We start from the raw sequence: 18,412 nt of genomic DNA on the forward strand, positions 1-18,412 counted from the left end.
TGGACAAACTGCTGGTTGCTGCTTATTTGGCAGTGTGAGGCATACTGCCCTGCACAACAGGACCAAGGAAACTTGGAAACCTAGGCATAGCTGCCACTCTTGTCTGTGGAAGATGTATGCCAGAGATTTCTTTGGGTGAGGCCCAGACAGTGATGTGGCACAAGGTACCTGCTTCATCCCCTCCTGCAGGAGACCGGAGAGGGTGCAGATATATGAAAGTGGAAGAGAGGAAAAAGGCTCTTGGCTCTGGATGGGCTTTTGAATTCCTGGTGAGACAAAAGCTGAGGCAACCCCACATCCAGGACAGAGACGAGTCATAGGCTTTCCGGGCCATGGGGAGATGATGTTAGGAACAAATGCACCTCTCAAGTGATGGGCAACAACAACTGGTAAGGATTTGCAACAATATTCTCATATCCAAGAATAGGGGCCTCTAAAAAGACATCCAATGATTTTTTAAGAACAAATGTAGAGTGGCAGAATTGTGTTCCCTCCAGCCACCTTTAAATTATATATGCTACTGACTGAATCCTACTGGATTTACTCAGTAATTTTGAGAAATGATGTATGAGGGCCTGCATGAATTGGACTGCAAGGCCCTTTTCCCTGTTTAAAGGCCATAATAGTTATAGCTTTAAGTGCTATTTGATTTAAATGTTATAATGTTTCACAATCATGTATTTAAACACAGAAATCTGTTTATTTACCCAAACAAAACAGAGGAAATGATTCCAGCCCTCAGGTTTTGAATTTTCATTTAAATATGTGAACATCAGTCCACAACTTAGAGATGTTTGTGTATCTATGTACCTCCAAAATACTCATATTTCATAGGCTTTTTCACATTAATATTCACCAACAGTATCACAAAAGTTCTTTTTCTTTTACATAACTGTAAGCAACAGTAATTCTAGAAACACTAGAGAAAAAAAAGCATAGCAATGTCCACAGTTACAAGAAAAAGTGCACATTACTTGGTCACAATCACAGTCATTACTTGGAAAACTATATGTAACAAGTAGATATAAAATATCACTGATGCCTTAAACTCATTGTCAAAAACGGAATTACATAAAATTTTGTACATGAAATAAGGCAAATTTAGGAATGCACAAGAAACTTGTTATTCAACAAAAGCTAAACAACAGAACAGATAGTACAATAAGCATAAACTAAAGTACTTTTTTCTATATACTTAAAAAGAAGCCTGCCATAGTGCACAAAGAAAACACCATTAATGTGTAATTAATATTATAAAATAAGAAATAGAGGGGTTGGGAAGAGTGGGGAAGGTAAGAGAAGAGTTTTATTATAGTTGCAGCTGCATCCACTTACAGTTTTGTACAGGTTTTAGCTAGGCCTGGGAATTATACAAATTATACCAGAAGTGTCAATGACCTTCCTTGGTAAGAATTTTGTTTAAATTAAGGAAAAAAAATAAATACACACAAGAGTGCAAATTTTCAGATTGTCACTTGCAACCTCTTAACATTCATCATCTACATCCAATCACAACTAGAGGGACTTGTATAAGACAGCAGCAGTGATCATGGAGTCAGATGAGCTCACCGTAAGAAATCAATTCATCTTTTTTTTTTCTCAACGATATGTCTTTTTTAAAAAACGCTCAACTCTTTATTAATTGCTAATAAAGCTGCAATATATTACAGAATGGAGTTGAGAATGGCATGAATGCAGGAAATGCATACTTCCTTTGGAAGGTATACCATAGATGACAATTTACAGTACACAGGGGAGGAATTATCCAGCATCAAGTTACTCGTTGTAGAAAGAATATGAAGTTGGGGAGAAGGGCACAGCCAGGGGTTCAAGAGAGGAAGGGGGGACTTAAAATAGCTCCTCAAAACATTTTCAGGACCAGTGAAAAAGTTTACCAAAGTAAAAATGAAAAATCTTGAATGAAAACAAAAATCTTTTGTTTTGTTTTTTATAAAAATTACATTTTTTTAAAATACAAGATCCTTTTAATTGCAATTGTGCCCTGTAGCAACAGGACATTTGGCAATGTTTTGCCATATACTGCAGCTTTAAGTCCAATGAGTCAGTATCACATTCCACTAATATTGCACTTGGATCTTGAACCACTTGTTTTAAAAAACCATCACAGCATCTTCTGTTTCCTCCACTTGTTAGAATGAGTTAATTTCTAGCCACTTTTTCGATATTTATGCTGACACACTAAAACGAAAGCAATAGGCTGGACACAGTAAAGTACCTCGGAAATACCAGAGGTCGAAGTTCACTTGAAGCACCTTAACACATCACTTTATGGATCAAGAACAGTGTGGCATTATGGTAATTAACTCTCCTAAAAGACTGTGCAGTAACTGAAGTGTGTGCTCTGGGAAATCAAAATGTCATTAGTGGAAATTCTGAGATAAGACCAGGCCGGTGTGAAGGTCACATGACTCAGTTCTGCTGCAAAATAAGGTTTTCCAGTTCATCTGCAGAGCGCAATAAAAACGCGGCTGATTCTCGGTACCCTGCCACAAGCTGCCTCACTGCATTTATTTCAGTTGGACTCAGCTGGGGTCTGGAGCTGGAACTACTGGAGGATCCGGAGCTGGTTGCTAACTGCCTCTTCATACTGAGATCTGTTGGACCTGCAGACAGCAAAGGGAAAGAAAAGATGCTTCAGATCTGCTGCCAGAGACATTTCACAGCTTTGTAGATACAAATGCAGAGTAGTAAGATCTGCTCTCAGCTGAGTGCAAGTAGCAGAAATAAGCAGTAACTGTCCTGTTACCAGTCGCCTCGACAGGAACCACAGCTATTTATATTTATGTATCACAGACCCCACTTACGGAACATGAGGGGCAAGTCCACTGCCAGCTGAAAATTACCCTCCGGGGGCATATCCCAACAGTCTGAGCCACTTGCACCCCAAACCCTGCCCTGGGATCTGATGATGGTGATCAGGCAGAAGGTTCATCTCCCCCCAGCCTCCCCCCAGCTCCAGCTGCCATCATAGACTTCATGGCAATATGCACACTTGCAATTTTTATCACAGAAAATCCAACTTATGTTCTCTAGATAGCTGTTTTCACATTTTGTGCTTCAATCAGCATGTGGCCAGATTGTGAATCCCTTGCAGACATAGATAAATGGTCATCCACATGACTTGCCTGACGCTGTCTGATCACTTACATAAATAGCTGCTCATGAATGAGATTAGGCTGGTGACAATCTGGCTGCCACAGTGAGGAGCACACTATCGTCTGTGAGGGCTGCATACAGCTGGCAGTACTTTGCAAGGATCTTGTAAGGCCGGAACACTGACAAGAGATTCTGCAGCAATCACCATGCTGTTGTATTGGCAGCTCACGGCAATATCCTTCGCACTTTCCTTCAAAGAATATTCTCAAGACCACGGATACTTCATATGGAAGACAGCATTCCTGAGGGCAGTCTGCAGGTTACTGTGATGGACAAAACACCTGCCACCATGAACTTTGGCTTTGTAGGGAAATTCCCTGGCCATTTGATCAGTTATTAACTGGCTAAGATGCATGGTGCTTTAATGAAATGCTTGCATTTTCCACTTAACACATTTTTTTTCTTCCCGAAGTGTAAATTTGGACAGGTAGAATAGGACTGAAGACTTTTTTGAACATGTATAGAAGGATACAGATGGCAAGTATACCTATCAAACAGTATATTTTGTGCAAAATCTGGGAAATACTGCTCATTTCTTTTGACAGTACAGCAAATCTATATTTCTGTCAGGCAGAAGATCAGACTAGCCTGATCCTAATCTTAATACTCTCCTGGAAATTGGGATCAAGCTATCCAAAGCAATGTATCTTGCTTTCCTATGAGAAAAATGTCACTCTTCAATTTGATCAGAACAATGTATGTCAATGCCAAGGCTTTCCAGAAAAGACTGGAATAATTTTAAAATTCAGCATATTCAGTGGTATAACACAGAACACATTAATTCATACTCTGGAGGTTCTCCTAAATAATCCCACTGAAATCATAAGATTCAAAACCAGACTCACAATCGTAAGCACTAATGGAAAGAGATGTCTGATTTCCAGAAGCTAAAGATCTGGTCATAAATCTAATTTTTTTTTCTTTCTTATTTGTCTGTGCAGAGGTACAGCTGAGACCACAAAAAATGTGGAGATTGCCATGTCCGCACACTCACTGAAGTTAATGAAAAAGCTCCCCTTGACTGAATGAAAGCAGAGCTGAGACTATGAAAAGAAACTACTCAAACAGAAAGGGTCCTATTAGATCTGATTTCCTACTACACAACTAGCATGAGCAGCACTTAGCCTTACAGCTTGTATTATCTGGTTTTACAGTAGCACAAATGAACTGACTTTTAAATGACTTCCAGTGTACAAAGGATAAAATAAGCACAATTAGCTCAGTGAATTTTTTTCGGTGTGACCGTACACTGCAGGAAAATGATGACAGTATGAAGAAGCTCAGAGGATATTTTTAAGTAAAATCTTAACCCAGTGCAGAGAAGAATGGTATACCAATCATAAAGCCAGTTGGGCTGAATGGCTGTAAGAAGCCATTAAAGTCATCTATATTTATTGAGGCAGTAGTGAAAAAGCTGCCACTGACATATTGTGCTCCACATGAACCTACTTTAACTTTTATGTTCTTTCCTTGACTTTCATTCATGTCACTGCCAAAAACACACACACAGAGACAAACAATATCTGGCAGAACAGAATTCTGCAGCAGAGCACATCATTTTATGAAATGTAACTGAAGGGCTTTTCTCATTTGTAATCCAGATTTTAAGTGACGTAATAGGATACCAGTTTATGCCATTCATAAGTAAAATATACATGGAAATGTGCTTGGTCATACCTCTCAGGTTTTCCTTACACAAACTGATGGTGCAAAGCACTGCTCTGAAAGGAAAACTAGAAGACCATGTCCATCATGCACAAACCAGTCTAAGTCCTCACAAGTCTATGGGATCTAAAGCTTACCTACGACAGCCCAAGCTTTATATCTGGCAGAACACCCCACTCAGAGATTAGTCCCAGGATGTGTTATATCAGTCTCAGCTTTAATAGCTATGATAGACACTCACTGGCAGTAATAAAGATTCACAACAGTTGGCCACGCTGCTAAATACTAAAATGCTATAACTTAATTGTAGCTTCATCAGTCATATCTGGCCATTCAGAAACTAAGGAATAAGTGCAACCTGTAAGTGCATTCTTACACTGTAGATATTTCCCATGTAATTTTATGCAAATCAGCTATTGACACATGGAAACCTAAACCCTAATCATACCTACCATATCTCTTTAACCAGACAAGTAAATCACAGCTATTCTGAAGGCTTAAAATAGCTGGTTAAGGACGCTTCATATACATCTATCTCCAGAAGCCATCACTACAGGTTACTAATCTGGAAAGAGCTGAACAGCTTCACCATCATGTCTTTTATTAACTATCTTTACTATTTCTTTAGTGTATTTAACATTATTTATTAAGCTGCCAGTCCTCACAGGAACAAGAAAGTATATACTTGTAAAGAGGGAAATCTGAATATTTTTGCAGTGAATTTTAAAGTGTTAGGTTCCTCCAAGATGTTACTGCACATTTTAGCATGCTGCTTCCTATTCTGGAGTACTTCAGGACCATTAAAAATCTTGATTGCAAACATTATCAGGTTCCACAACATCTGTTGAGCAAGCAAAGATTAAGCATATATCACAGAGATTAAGACAGGAGACTTATTTCCATTTCTTTCTTTCTCTTAGTGCATATTGCCATAACACGAAATTGTCACCTTCCATGTTTTTATAACAGCACAACATTCTCACAAGCAGTGGGTTAAACAAATTGCTGAGACAAATTTTTTCTTTTATACTTTTTCAGAAGACTATTGTTCCTCTGCCTCTTGTTGAGACCACCTGATTGACACTTTAACACGGGAATACTTTTGATTTACCACCTCTGTCCAGTTACATTGACCTAATTTCCTCTGTGAGGTGCAACTGTTTTGTTGGAACGACATCAAGCTCAATATAAAAACTCTAAAAACCCACTCTTCGTGTGCTAGACAAACATTTATCCAATTAGCAGCTAGAAATGTCTGCCACTAAATACACTGTGGAACAAATGGCTTTTCTGTGAATTACAAGACTTTAATGGAACTAGTTATTGCCTCATGCACTACTCATTACCAACATGATTTATATCAAATTCCAAAATATGGGTCAGATGTAGACATGCTGATACTGATTGCTTAGACCCTATCAACTGTCTCAGCAAAATTCCCTTAAGAATTGTATGTTGTCACTGGGTAGCTACCAATCTTATAAGTAGCAACTGCTGAAAGAATAATAAATGTGTCAGTGACTCTCAAAATGGTTATCACTATTGTAGATAACAATATAGAATAAAAAATAATTTTAAAAGCTTTATGTGCTGAAGCATCTATGCTTCTACATTTTCATTAATAGTTAAGCAACCTTTTCATCAGTGATAATGCAAAAAGCAGTGGCACTTATTTAGAGAAAAATACATTTGCCCATGTTTTGAAATCTGTTGTGTGTATCTTTCTATTGCACCTATTCTATTTTTTCCCCATGAGTGGCTTTAGAGGAGAGGTTGGACTATATTCTTGTATACTCCAATAAAACTAAATAGAAAAAAAAAATCAAAGTATGCTACCTTTTATTTCCAAATCAGATGTATTTCTTGTAATAAGAATGCTTTATTGTGATATTATGCATCTGCCAATGCTTCTTTTCTTCCTGCCTTCAAACACAGAGCAGATGTGCCTAACAATATTGTTTCAAGTGCCAGGAGAAATCAAGAAAACAGGGGCTGATGAATTGGACCTTTTAAGCTTCTTTCTCCCTTCTACACCTCTCCCTCTGGAAGACACATCTTCCGCTACTTTAGACAGCAGAAAAAAATGCTGTCTTGCCTGAGGAAAGTGATATGAAAACACAGAAATACCTACAGACATCATTCATTTTCAACGATCAGGAAACACAGTGGTCTGTGATTAAATGATTATGTGAGATCCTTCCTATCCACCACAGGAGATTAATTATGTGGTGTATACCTGTGTTGCTTTAACAGTTGTCGCCTCAGCTTTGCGCAGAGGTAGGAAGGTAATACACTTCCACAGACATTCCATTTCCATCCCTATGGTGGCAAAGGACCAGTACTCGCATGTGCCACGTATCTGACAATTTGAAGAGGATGAGGAAGGAGGAAGAGGAATGTGGGGAAGATCTTAACACAAAATTCAGCCAGCATTTTACAGCAAGAAGTCCCCACCTTTGCCAAAATATAGGTTAAACCATTTAACTTCTCCCAACCCCATCTTTAGTTTTCTTTAAACTGGATTAAACACACTGTCCCAGGTTCCTAACTCTATCACTCTTGATCTGTTTCTTCATGCTCCAAGCTCCATCTGTGTTAGAGACAAACTGTGTTCTCTTTCCCCTCTCTCCACTTTGATGTCACCAGGGTAGCACTGAGAACACAAAAGACTGTGCAAGAGTAGAGGTATAAAGAAGACCTGGAGAGAGCAACCACAGCAAAAACCCCATTCAACCCCTACATCCTGGCTAGCCAACCTGTGAGTAACTCACTCAGCATTTTAAAAACTAGCTACATATTGGATACTCTCATCTGTTGTTTTTTTCCCCTAGTTTGTCACCAAGAAGTCTCTATCAATCATGAAAGGGCCAAGATTTTACAGCAGGTTACCACTTGACCAAATTTTTGGATGTGGAAAAGAGGCACCTTGCCACATGCCTTCCATGTACTTCCCTACTTCCCTTCCATGAACAAGTGGACAAGAGTGCTCAGCACTCCTCTCCCTGCCGCAGAGCAGCACGGGCAGGCTGATCCCTGCAGGTCAGCAGCACCTGCTCTGGGAGACTCCCCCAGCTACTCCATTGGCTTCAGCGGCACTGGACCGTCTGAAGGACCAGGAGGCAGAAGGACCAGGAGGGCTGACTGGCACATGGGTAAGAGGCCTGCCTAAAGCAGGGAACAGCTGGGAGGGCATAGCCTCTGGAAGGGAGCAGCAGGGAGGGGTGAGCAATGTGGTGGAAGTCCAGCAGCTACCAGCTGGGCTATTAGGCCATCATGGTCTGCAGGCCTGCCAATTGGAGAGGAGGCTGAAAGAGAAGCCTGCCAGGGCTCAGGATTTGCTGTGGTGTGAACGTATTGGGATTCAGACGAAGAACTCACCTGAGCTGGAAGGGGACTGGACGTTCGTGGTGCCTGGGATGCAGTGCTGAGTTGTGGCTGTGGTGGAGGTAGGCTGCAGATCTGTGGAGAGAAATAGGGACACACCACTTCATCTACTGTGACACAAGGGCATGTCCTGCATGGCCAGCCTGATATTGAGTCTGAAACACCCTCTTTTTACACACACAAAAGGAATTGACCGGCATTTCTGCCTAGAAAACTGGACAATGATGCAGAAGAAACAGTCCCAAATCACCTCCAGGAAACCCAGCTATGGCAGCAGAAACACATTCCACACCTCTTTGAGAAAATGGACTTCAGAAAATGATGCAGCTGCAAAGACCATGATTCCAAGGAGTCCAGCATGACTTCAGAGAGTGCTGACAGTCATCAGGAGAGGGCAGGTAGCACCGGACTGAAATACACAGGGAGACAAGCCGGTCCCACTCTGTCAGGAGAGGCTCAGGTTACATGCAGGGACTTCAACAGCTCCTGGTGGTATCAAGAGATTTTGCTTGCAACATTATCTCCTGTCCTCACCCTCCTGCCCTCAAGCTGGCCATTTTTCCAAGCTCCGTCCAGGAGTGATAGAGGGGGGCCAGCTGAAGCCTTTGTGGCTGGCTAAGAGCTGACAAGCAAATTTGTTTACATTCACTGAGCTATTCCACCTTGGAGGTTCTCCATTCAGTTCCGTAACAGGAACTGCATTAGCCTTAAAAAAAGAGAGCTGTTGAAATACACCCTTCTCAAAGAGCAGCTCTCCTTTACCATCTAAAAGAATCAAACACAGCATGACCAAACGCTTCTCCCCAGCCCATCCAGCCCATGTACAGGCTGACACAGACTCTGTCAACCCTCAGATTGCTTGGTGAATGTTTCCAGCCAAGCTGGATTGGCCTAAAAAGTTTAAAAGGAGGGGGAAAAGACACCTTGGCGCTGTAAAACCGAGCCTTTTCCTTCTGTGCTTTTTTCCCAGCCCATAATAAAGGAGGGGTCATTGCACAAGCTGCTGCATTCTGTTTGCTCATATTGAGCAGTTTCATGAAGGCTTGCCCCATGCAGTTGTGTGAGGAGCTAATTATGGCTCTGTAATTAGCCATGTGGAAGGACAGACCTCCCCATGTGGAGGGAAGCACTGCAACAGCAGGCACAGAGAGGTCCCTGAGCCTGAGCCACCAAACAGTTGGGCGAACAGACAGCTAAGTCTCTAAGGTCAGAGTAGGGATGAACTTTATACAGAGGAAATAACCAAATTAAATGAGTCACAGAATACAAAATACATGCATCAGTTGGAATACCAGACAGAGAGTTAATTGGACATTAATTATAATATTACTGTGGGGGAAGGTCCAGAAATAGGTAATCAAGCAGTGAATTTTAGATAGCTACGGCAGCTATCGCACCTTCTTTTTCTTCTGTTTTAGCAGATACACAAAACCAGACAGAATTTGTTTATACACACATTCTGACAGAGGTGTGTATTTATTTTTACACTAGGAGAACATCTGTAAACGTGACAGGAAAATTTGGTGGGTTACTATATTGAAAAGGAGTTGCATTTTAAATTAGTTGTTAGCTCCTGAACACAATTTGCAAGTAAATATCCTGTTCTCCAAAGAAGTAATTCATTAACCATTTTAACAGCCTTGCATATGTTTGGAACATGAGTCCTGGAAACAGCGTAATGATTGCAAACAACTGTCCTATGAGGTCTGTCAGGACAGGTCATCCCTGTCAATTTCAACTCCAACCACTCCTCTTGTCTATCAACAGACATTTCAGAGAGGACTGACAGATCTCAAGGAACTGGCCTCCAAGTCCTCCAACTTGTCCTGGGGGGAAATCAGCTGCCAGAGCCAGAGCAATTTACCCTTAATATCCAAGACATAATTAGTTTGGTTACTGTTTGGTTTTGTGTCAGTGAGACTAAGAAATGGATGGAGTTGCCTTTCCACAACTTTCCTGATCTTCCTGAAATGGCTAGTGGGTCACAAACCACCAACTTAACTAGACTGTCAGCATCAACTGGTTTCCAAGTCCTGGCATACAAAGACTTTTGGTTCATGGAGCTTATGTACTTTGGCTCCTGTAGGATCCCTGTGGAGAAGACGGACACCTTTGCACAAACTTCCAACTGTGAACAACCATATGGGAGAGGTGCAGTGGCTTACTGGTCCTTCAGAGTAAAAGGACATACAGACAAAATTGACCAGTGCAAGTGGGGAAAGGCAAGGAAGAAGAATTGTTTGAGCATATGTCTGTACGCAAACCTATCTTGAGCTTTAACTGTGAAAAAACACTGGAGTCCTCTATGTTAAAAGCATAAAGAAAATGTGGCTTCTAATCAGAAAGCAAGACTAATTTATGGTGTTTAATTTGTATGTCATTTTTTAAAATTGCATGCTGAAGCGACATAGAATACTTTTGCCTAAACTCCACAATTCACTGAAAAATGGGAGTTATGAAAATGTATCCTATTACAAGAAGTTTGAAGGGAAAAACAAGTACACAAAACAGTTGTGATTCCTCACATTTTAAGATTATATAAACCAGGACAATATTGATGGCTTTTGCTGACAAATAACACATGGGGAGTTTAATCCTACTCTTAGTTGGGTAAAAGGGCAAATGCCAACTGTTTTCAGTGGGAACTGGCTCAGATCCTCTCTGGACATAATGTAAAAGACAATTTTAAAGTTCTTATGCATTTTCACAAAAAAAACCAGATTTCCACAGCTTGTCTTACTCTTATGAAAATATTTGATCAGAGACCATATTCAGTGCTTCAGATGTACTCTTCATGTGTATGGAAACAATTGTGATTATCATTCACTGTCTTTAAGTCAAAGACTTTTGACAATTAAAGTATTATCTTTTTAAAGCCTTTCGAAAACTTAGCACAAATCATCCACAGACCTTTGAGAATTTTGCGGGCAGGGGGTGAGGAAGAAGACGTGACTGAAGGTCCCCAGGACACCACATAGCAGTAACTCCCTGCAGGCTGCAGCCCTGACAGCATTTTGAAAATTGCTGAGCATGCTGAATATAGAGGCAGTAGCCAAGCAATTACCATCTTTCCTAAGTCAGCCCCTCTACCTGAACTGGCACTCGTCAGCCAGAGAGGGATCAGCCAGGGCAAAACCCTAGGGATTTCTCCATCCTCTGAGACATTTCTTTAAATACAGTCCTGGGAGTCAATAAACCCTCAGGCTTCCAGAGTAATCACTTTTCTCTGACAGAGAGACAATACCCTTTTTATCAGAAGGGTACTGCTCTGCATTTGTACAAAATCAATATGAGGGATTATTTCAAACAAATACCACAATTTGCTTACACTTTTTTTGTTAAAAAAGCATGCCAATGTAAGAAGAAAGGAATGTTGTCTACATAAATGACACCACTTGTTTTTTTCAGAGGGACATATGACCTCATGGTGACACATATTTACCTTATCATTTTTAGTCTAGGGCATAAATGAATATGCTGATTTCTCATTTAACACTTGGTATGCCAGATCCTTATCTGCAGTAAATTAAAGTAGCTGGTGAGAAATCTATATCAACTAATTTGTGTTACACAACATGGAGTTCAGTGTTTTGAAACTCGAGCCAAAAATATAACAATGGCCTCATTTTGTTATCAGTGTAGGAGAAGACAGTAATGACAAGGTCCTCATAAAGTCATGCAAACTGACTGAAGATCTAACCCTGCATTTTTTAACTCAGCTTTGTTAGAGGCTTATAGTTCAGTCTTCTCTGTTGTGTATTAGTCCCTTGAAACTGGAAGGAGACTAGCATGCAGGGAGCAAGTATTTTGCTCAGCAGTAGCTGTTTGCAGGATTGTGCTCCTGCTCATTATGTGATAATGGCCTATGGATACTCAACCCCTTGGACTAGCTTTCTGTACAGCAGGGGGAAATACACAACGGCACATATACACACAGGCACAATTTGTAAGGAAACTCACCACTGCTAGAAGCATCATTGAGATTTAGCAGCCCACCTCCGAGCCCTCTGTAACTATGGTAACTGTAGGTCCCATTGCCGTTGATGTACAACACCTCCTGTGTGCTGGAAACAGCTGATGCTGAGTAAGTGACCTGGGCTGGCTCCTGTTTGTACTGCTTGTCAGCTGGAGCAGCCTCATCCTGCAAAAACAAGAAAAGGTTTGGAATTACGGTTACATTTCACCTTGCACGTGAAGGTCTTTTGCATTGTAAAGATTCTACATCTATTGCTTTCAGAAAAGTATAATGCATGTTAAACAAGCACAGATATATTTCTGATTGACCAAATATCAACATAACAGAAACAATGGGAATAGGCGAGAATACAGGCTTCCTAAAAATCTGAGAATATTAATTTACTTGTGCTCCACAAGCCAACCATACTGTTTTTTAAAGGAGAACATTTACCCTCTCACCCTGAAGAGTTCACAGTCTTCCTCAAAACCCAACACTGTCCAGAAATAGTGGGAAAGGATAGGAAAAAGCCAGAGTACTGGAGTGACTCTTACAAGTCAGAGAATCATATATTTCTCATTTAGGTAAACCAGTGCAGAATGCACCAACTACTTATTTTGATGTATCAGAAATGACAGAAGGAATAGAGGAATGGAATAAAACAGCATTCCTGTTTGAAAAAGTCTGAGTGAGTGTCCTTCCACACAAAGACCATAAAGTAGGGAGGGCTCCACAAAAGTGACTTGAAAACTGTTGTTATCTGTGTAAGAGCAGTGTCTGTTTGCACACCATGAGTTTTCCTCAACACTCCCTGTTTGCCTCTTTGATGATTGCATAATATTTAACAGAATTTAGCACAACAGCCCTTCAATTTTCCCTGAAAGGAGATGATGTTTCAGGTGAAAGTGTATTTTTCCCCATCTGCACTTACTGTATCTACTGCTTAGAGTACCGCACCTCCACTCATGATCACAAAATGCCCTGGTAGCAACTTTATTAATGACACAGGTGAAATAAAGAAAAGCATTAAGAGAAAATTTAATCCATTTTAGTAGTTGGAAGCAAGGAAAACTATCAGTATGTGACTGGCATCTTGCCACAGTGACCTCAGTGATACAAAATCTGATTTAGTCTGTATGAATTAGAACATTTTCTTTGTTTCTTGACTTTTTTTATGGGTTTGATTTTACACTCTCATCTGATGAAAATATATTTCAGTGTTTTCAAATAAAATGGATCTATGGAAGTTTTGTTTTTAAAGGACCTTTTCAGAGTAGTTAACTAAAAAAAAGATCTAGAATTATCTCGCCTTTGTGTAAGATTTTTGTCTGTTTTATGCATCTCTCCTCTGCACAACCCTTTCATGGTTGCTAAATAGACCAAACATATTAAGAATGCTATAAAATATCTGAAACCTTATTTACAGTTTTTACTTAGAGAGATCAAATAGTTCAAACAGTGTCCAGTCTCTGTGTTGAAGTAAAAAGGGTAGTGCATCCTGTATGCATTAGGAGCAGTTGTTGCTTCCACTTCTCAAAGAAACACTATCAACTTTCCTTAGATAAAGACATCCCTGTCTTGCAGATATTTATTGGTGAAAGAGACTTTCACCTGAAGCACAACTAAGATAACTCAGGAAAAGGGATATATATTATTAACAGAAATTTTAATATTTAATACAGAACACTGAACCATCAGACAATTAAATCCATAAACAATAAGAATGGGGCCTCTTGGGCAGTAATATGAGCTAAGGCAAAACTTTACATTTTTAAGAGAGTTGGCCAAAGTGGTCTCCTAAGCATTTTCTTAAGTAATAATAATCTTAAACAAATGGCCAGAATTGAAATGTATTTTGGCCAAGAATTCAACTTTAATATAATTTACCTTTTATCTCCAAAGGTCATTGATGTCTCTTATGAGAGAAAATATATTATTTTCTCAGAGAATATTCATAAGCTGCACAGTAAAGTTCTATCTTGGCAACATAGCTTAACTCATCGTCCAAAATTTTAACACTCTCAAGACTCAGATGTTCTGCCTCCTTATGTCTACAACTAAATTATACTTCCTGCCATAGATTTACTCAGAGCCTCATTTTTTTTCACAGAGCTCAATAACAGATCTTCTGCCAATCTATCAAGGACTAAACTGTGTTAAAGGGGTGCAGTGCAAACAGGACTAACTCCTATAGCTGAGCAGAATGTCTCAGGATTGATCTCCTTATCCTCGCTGTCTGGAACCCACAGATTTGCTGTCCCTGAATTTACGTGTCCTCCAGAGCCCCTCTAGCCAGGACACTGAAGCCCTATCTGGGAGTCTGTTGCAGAGCAGATGTACTGAGCTTCTGGCAAAGCCCAGAATGCAGAGCCTGGCTGGAGGATGCAGCAAGGGCGATGGTGCACCTTGGTGCATACCAGCCCACGTGTTCCGGAGCACACGGCCAAGAAGTGGGAGACCGGAGTTCTGGCTACTTGTCGCAGTATGTGGTGAAGAGGCGGAAAAATTGGGATGCAGGGTCTCTGCTGGCTGTGGTGAGGAGGGGACCTGAACTCAGAGCTGCCATCTCCTAGCAACCAGGCTCCAAGCAAAACTGAGGTGGGAGTCGTCGCTGAGGCTGTGCCACTGTGCGGGAAGAAATTCCCAATTCACAGGGCTGCAGAGATAGCACACGAAAAGGGAGCATGACTCAGTTCAGTTCCCTCTCGGAAGTGCTGCCCTGGGAGGCTCCTTTCCAGCTACTCCCTAACACAAAATCCACGAGCGGCTTTGAGGTCAGGAATCCAAGGTTGGAGCTGTGCTGCTGAAGGGGGATCTTTGCAGAGAACTGATCATAGCCCTACACAGCACCATGACGTGCCATGGGATGGGGCTTGAGGTGGAGTCTGGGAGCACCAGTAGGGAAGACAGTCTCAGGGAGGTGAAAGGAGTCGAGGACAATGCTGAGACCAGGAGTCGTGATTCTGCATATGAACTCTAATCTCTTGGGCACTGTGCAAGAGGAGGCTTCCTCTAAATATTACGTATCTCTTTAAAGAGCACACCGATCACCTATCCCTAAATGATGAATAAGTTGCCATACATTTCAGACATTAAATCCAAACCTGAAGTGTTTGCCTCAGTCTTCAGGATAGCTATATGCAGAAACAGGGTGGGATTTTTGTCAAGCTTTTTCTGAGCAGGCTCAGGTGTCAGCCCTACTGGTAGGATTATGAACCATTAGCCTGGTCCCAGGGGGTTAGGTGTTGCCTCTCATACATTCCCCTGGGACTTAAGCATTTTTTTGCAAATGTTTTGTACTTCAAAAGGCAAAGTTATGCCATTTTTCCTTGCAGCCATACCAAGGATAAAGAAGCATTGTCTCTTTTTCTTGGGGAGGGAGAATATGAATATCATCTTTACTTTTGTATACCTGAGATTCATTCTTCATAGGTTCATTCTCTTCATTCTTTTCACCTGAAATGCCTTTGCTTTTAAAGTAACGTAGAAATTAAACATATTGTTGTTCCTCTGAGAACTGAGATCTTTAAATAATCTGTGTTAGTTATTCAGCCTCTCCTCTTTCTCCCTATATAATGCTTACACTGAAAAGGCCTATTTATTTAAAATTCTATTTCAAAAATACTTTAATTTCAAGAAAATCATTAACAATTAACTAACCATTTAGTGACGTGTTTGACTTAACTACCTGGAACATACACTGTTGCCATCATAACAATGTACTAAACTTTTGAAATATTAATTAACCATTTTTAAACTATTTATAATTTACCTTTAGTAAGAAGTATGACCAAGGTGCAGATAAAACATTTGTTCGTTCATCTATAATTTGACTCATACTATATTAATTTAGTATATACAAAAGGAAATAAATCATCCTTCTAACAATAATTCTCTTCTGAATTTATTTTGGAGGAGAAGCAATTTAAGTCTTGAGCACATTACCTGCAAAATGATTGAAATGACAAAATGGAAAAATACTTTTTAGGTATAAAAGCATGCTAAAATAAAAAATTATCCACTGGATTGAAAAGAGGGAGCATGAGGTCATTACTGTGATCCTCAACTTGATATATACCAGAGATATTTATATCTCAGTTTTACGTCAAGGTCCGTACTAGAAGAAGACTTTTTTTCACAAAAGAGCAGATAGAAAAAATTATTTGCTTTTATTTTTAATCAAGGAAGCTGATTAGTATGTACTGTCCTTAGTAACCCTCTAAGGACAGTACATACTAAGAAAATTTTCCATCAGCTGTTGCATAACCTGTATATGAAGAAACCATTCTCTGCTCTGTTGCTCTGAGCAGCAAATGAATAGTTTACAGAGGAAACACCATCCACAGCAAATGATGCTGGTGCAGATTGTTAGGACTGTGGTACAAAGAGCAGGGCTCACTGGCAGTTCCCAGCCTCTTCTTCCCCTGCCAGCAGAGGCACAGCGCACACATCGCTTTTCAAACAGTCTTCATGGAAGCACCTTTAGCAGTGTCACTGATCCATTCTGTTCCCCATCTCCTTTACCACCACCAAAATAACACAAAAAAGCAATAGTCTGTTGAAATAGAAAGCCCTGGCAAATCTGTGCTACAATGAGTTTTGATCCCTTATAGACACAAGTGTCAGAAATTCAGTGTACTCCAATTAAGAGAGAGCGGTGCTGTTGCCTTGGCTTCCCTGTTAGCAACAGACATTGCTAACATGTAAATGTAAATCCTGACAGGGAGTGTGTGTGCAGATCAACTCACATGGCCAGTGCTAGCAAACCACAGAGCTAAGAAAACTTCTGCAAAAAGAACATAAATGGTACTGTTCCAACAATGCAAAGACAGTGACACGCATGGAGCTACTGCTTTCAATAATGCAGTACTTCCCAGACTGACAAATCAACAACTCTGAGATTGACAGCTTTTAACTGCCCCTATGTCAACGTGACTTTTTCCCCATAAATTATAAAACAGACAGAAAGGCAAACACATTTTTGCTTCATATTTCTTGATACTCCCTTTTCTAATAAGTTAAGCTGAAAAATGTGGATTGCTTGTTGTTCTTGTCAATAAACACTCCTTTTAGAATACCACTTTGAGGTTAGAAAAACTCAAATGCAGATAAGTCTTCAAACAAATAGGCAAGCCAGGGACCCATTATTTGCATATGATCTTCCATTCTTTTCAGCATAGGAAAAAAATTCATTCACTTGAAAAAACAAAGCGGGCTTTAAATTTTTTTTAGTTCTCAGTAGCTTGTAATATGGCTTTAGAAGAAAGGAGATAATGTTTCATATATTTTTCCTATTTCAATCTCACTAATTTAATTCTACAATTTTTGAATCAAAAGTAAAATAAATAGAAACATATGATAAAACCATATAACGCTTTTCAAAGCAAACCAAATTAATCCTTACAATATTCCTGATAGATAGGACTTTTATCAGTGCTTTTCAGATGGTGAGATTCTGTCAACAAAGGCAACCTTAAGCTAGAGTTACCTAATATGTAAAGTACTTGAGTTCTGCAACCATAACAACATAATGGGCTTCTCTTTGTGCAAGTTAATGTTTAAAAAGTCAGAAGTTTTTAACTGGGAAGAAACTCAGAAGTTATATCACAAGACACCCTGCTGAATCCACAGAGGATTATGGGGCTGGGAGTTGTCTTCCCATCTCAGTTTTTGCACAGAGAAGTGGCTGCCAGGGTAAGAAGCCATCATCACCTGCATGGAGTAAGGTATTTACGGGAGGATGAGCCACATGAATCCTGGCTCCCACTGAGGGGCCTGGAATCTGGCCCCTTCTTAGACACCTGTCAATCTGCTGTTGCCAGGACCAGATTGTGTACACCTTGTGCTCCATCTTTCCAAAATCCCTGAGATCTCACCCCATTCTCTTTGCTTCTCCAGTCTCCTCTTCTACCCTCCCTCTCAGTTTCAATCTTCTTGCCTAGCAAATCCTAATCTCTTCTTCCCAAAAAAGTCTCTTGATGACAGATACCTGAGCAGCTTCAACAACTCAAGGCCTTTTGTTTCCTTGTTTGTATTTAATCAGTGCTACATCTACTGATGGTCCTATTTGAGATTTTCCCTCCATCCTCAGACTCCTATCAGTGTCCTAATCCCCAAAATCTTGTCCCACAGGGAGCAAAGCCAGGTTCCATAATAAGCCAGAGCAGCTCCTGTTTTCCACTCACATTATTTCTCATTAGTAGTATCTGATCCTCTTTCACCACGACTTCT

The 18,412-nt window shown here is 40.3% G+C and overlaps 1 protein-coding gene across 5 annotated transcripts in view; it reads right to left on the reverse strand.

The window, feature by feature from the left end:
- Positions 1 to 680: 680 nt before the first annotated feature.
- The window catches only part of NOL4 (nucleolar protein 4), a 190,116-nt gene continuing 172,384 nt past the window's right edge, over positions 681 to 18,412 (reverse strand). For all 5 annotated transcript variants that reach the window (XM_039548920.1, XM_039548923.1, XM_039548922.1 and 2 more), the window contains 3 exons: positions 12,187 to 12,367; positions 8,221 to 8,301; positions 681 to 2,624 (listed from right to left, as the gene is read on the reverse strand). In XM_039548920.1, the coding sequence (XP_039404854.1) occupies positions 2,431 to 2,624; positions 8,221 to 8,301; positions 12,187 to 12,367 (456 nt within the window). In that variant the 3' untranslated portion in view covers positions 681 to 2,430. The remainder of the gene's footprint in view (positions 2,625 to 8,220; positions 8,302 to 12,186; positions 12,368 to 18,412) is intronic.

This window comes from Corvus cornix, chromosome 2 (assembly GCF_000738735.6).
Source record: "Corvus cornix cornix isolate S_Up_H32 chromosome 2, ASM73873v5, whole genome shotgun sequence".
Lineage (NCBI taxonomy): Eukaryota > Metazoa > Chordata > Aves > Passeriformes > Corvidae > Corvus > Corvus cornix.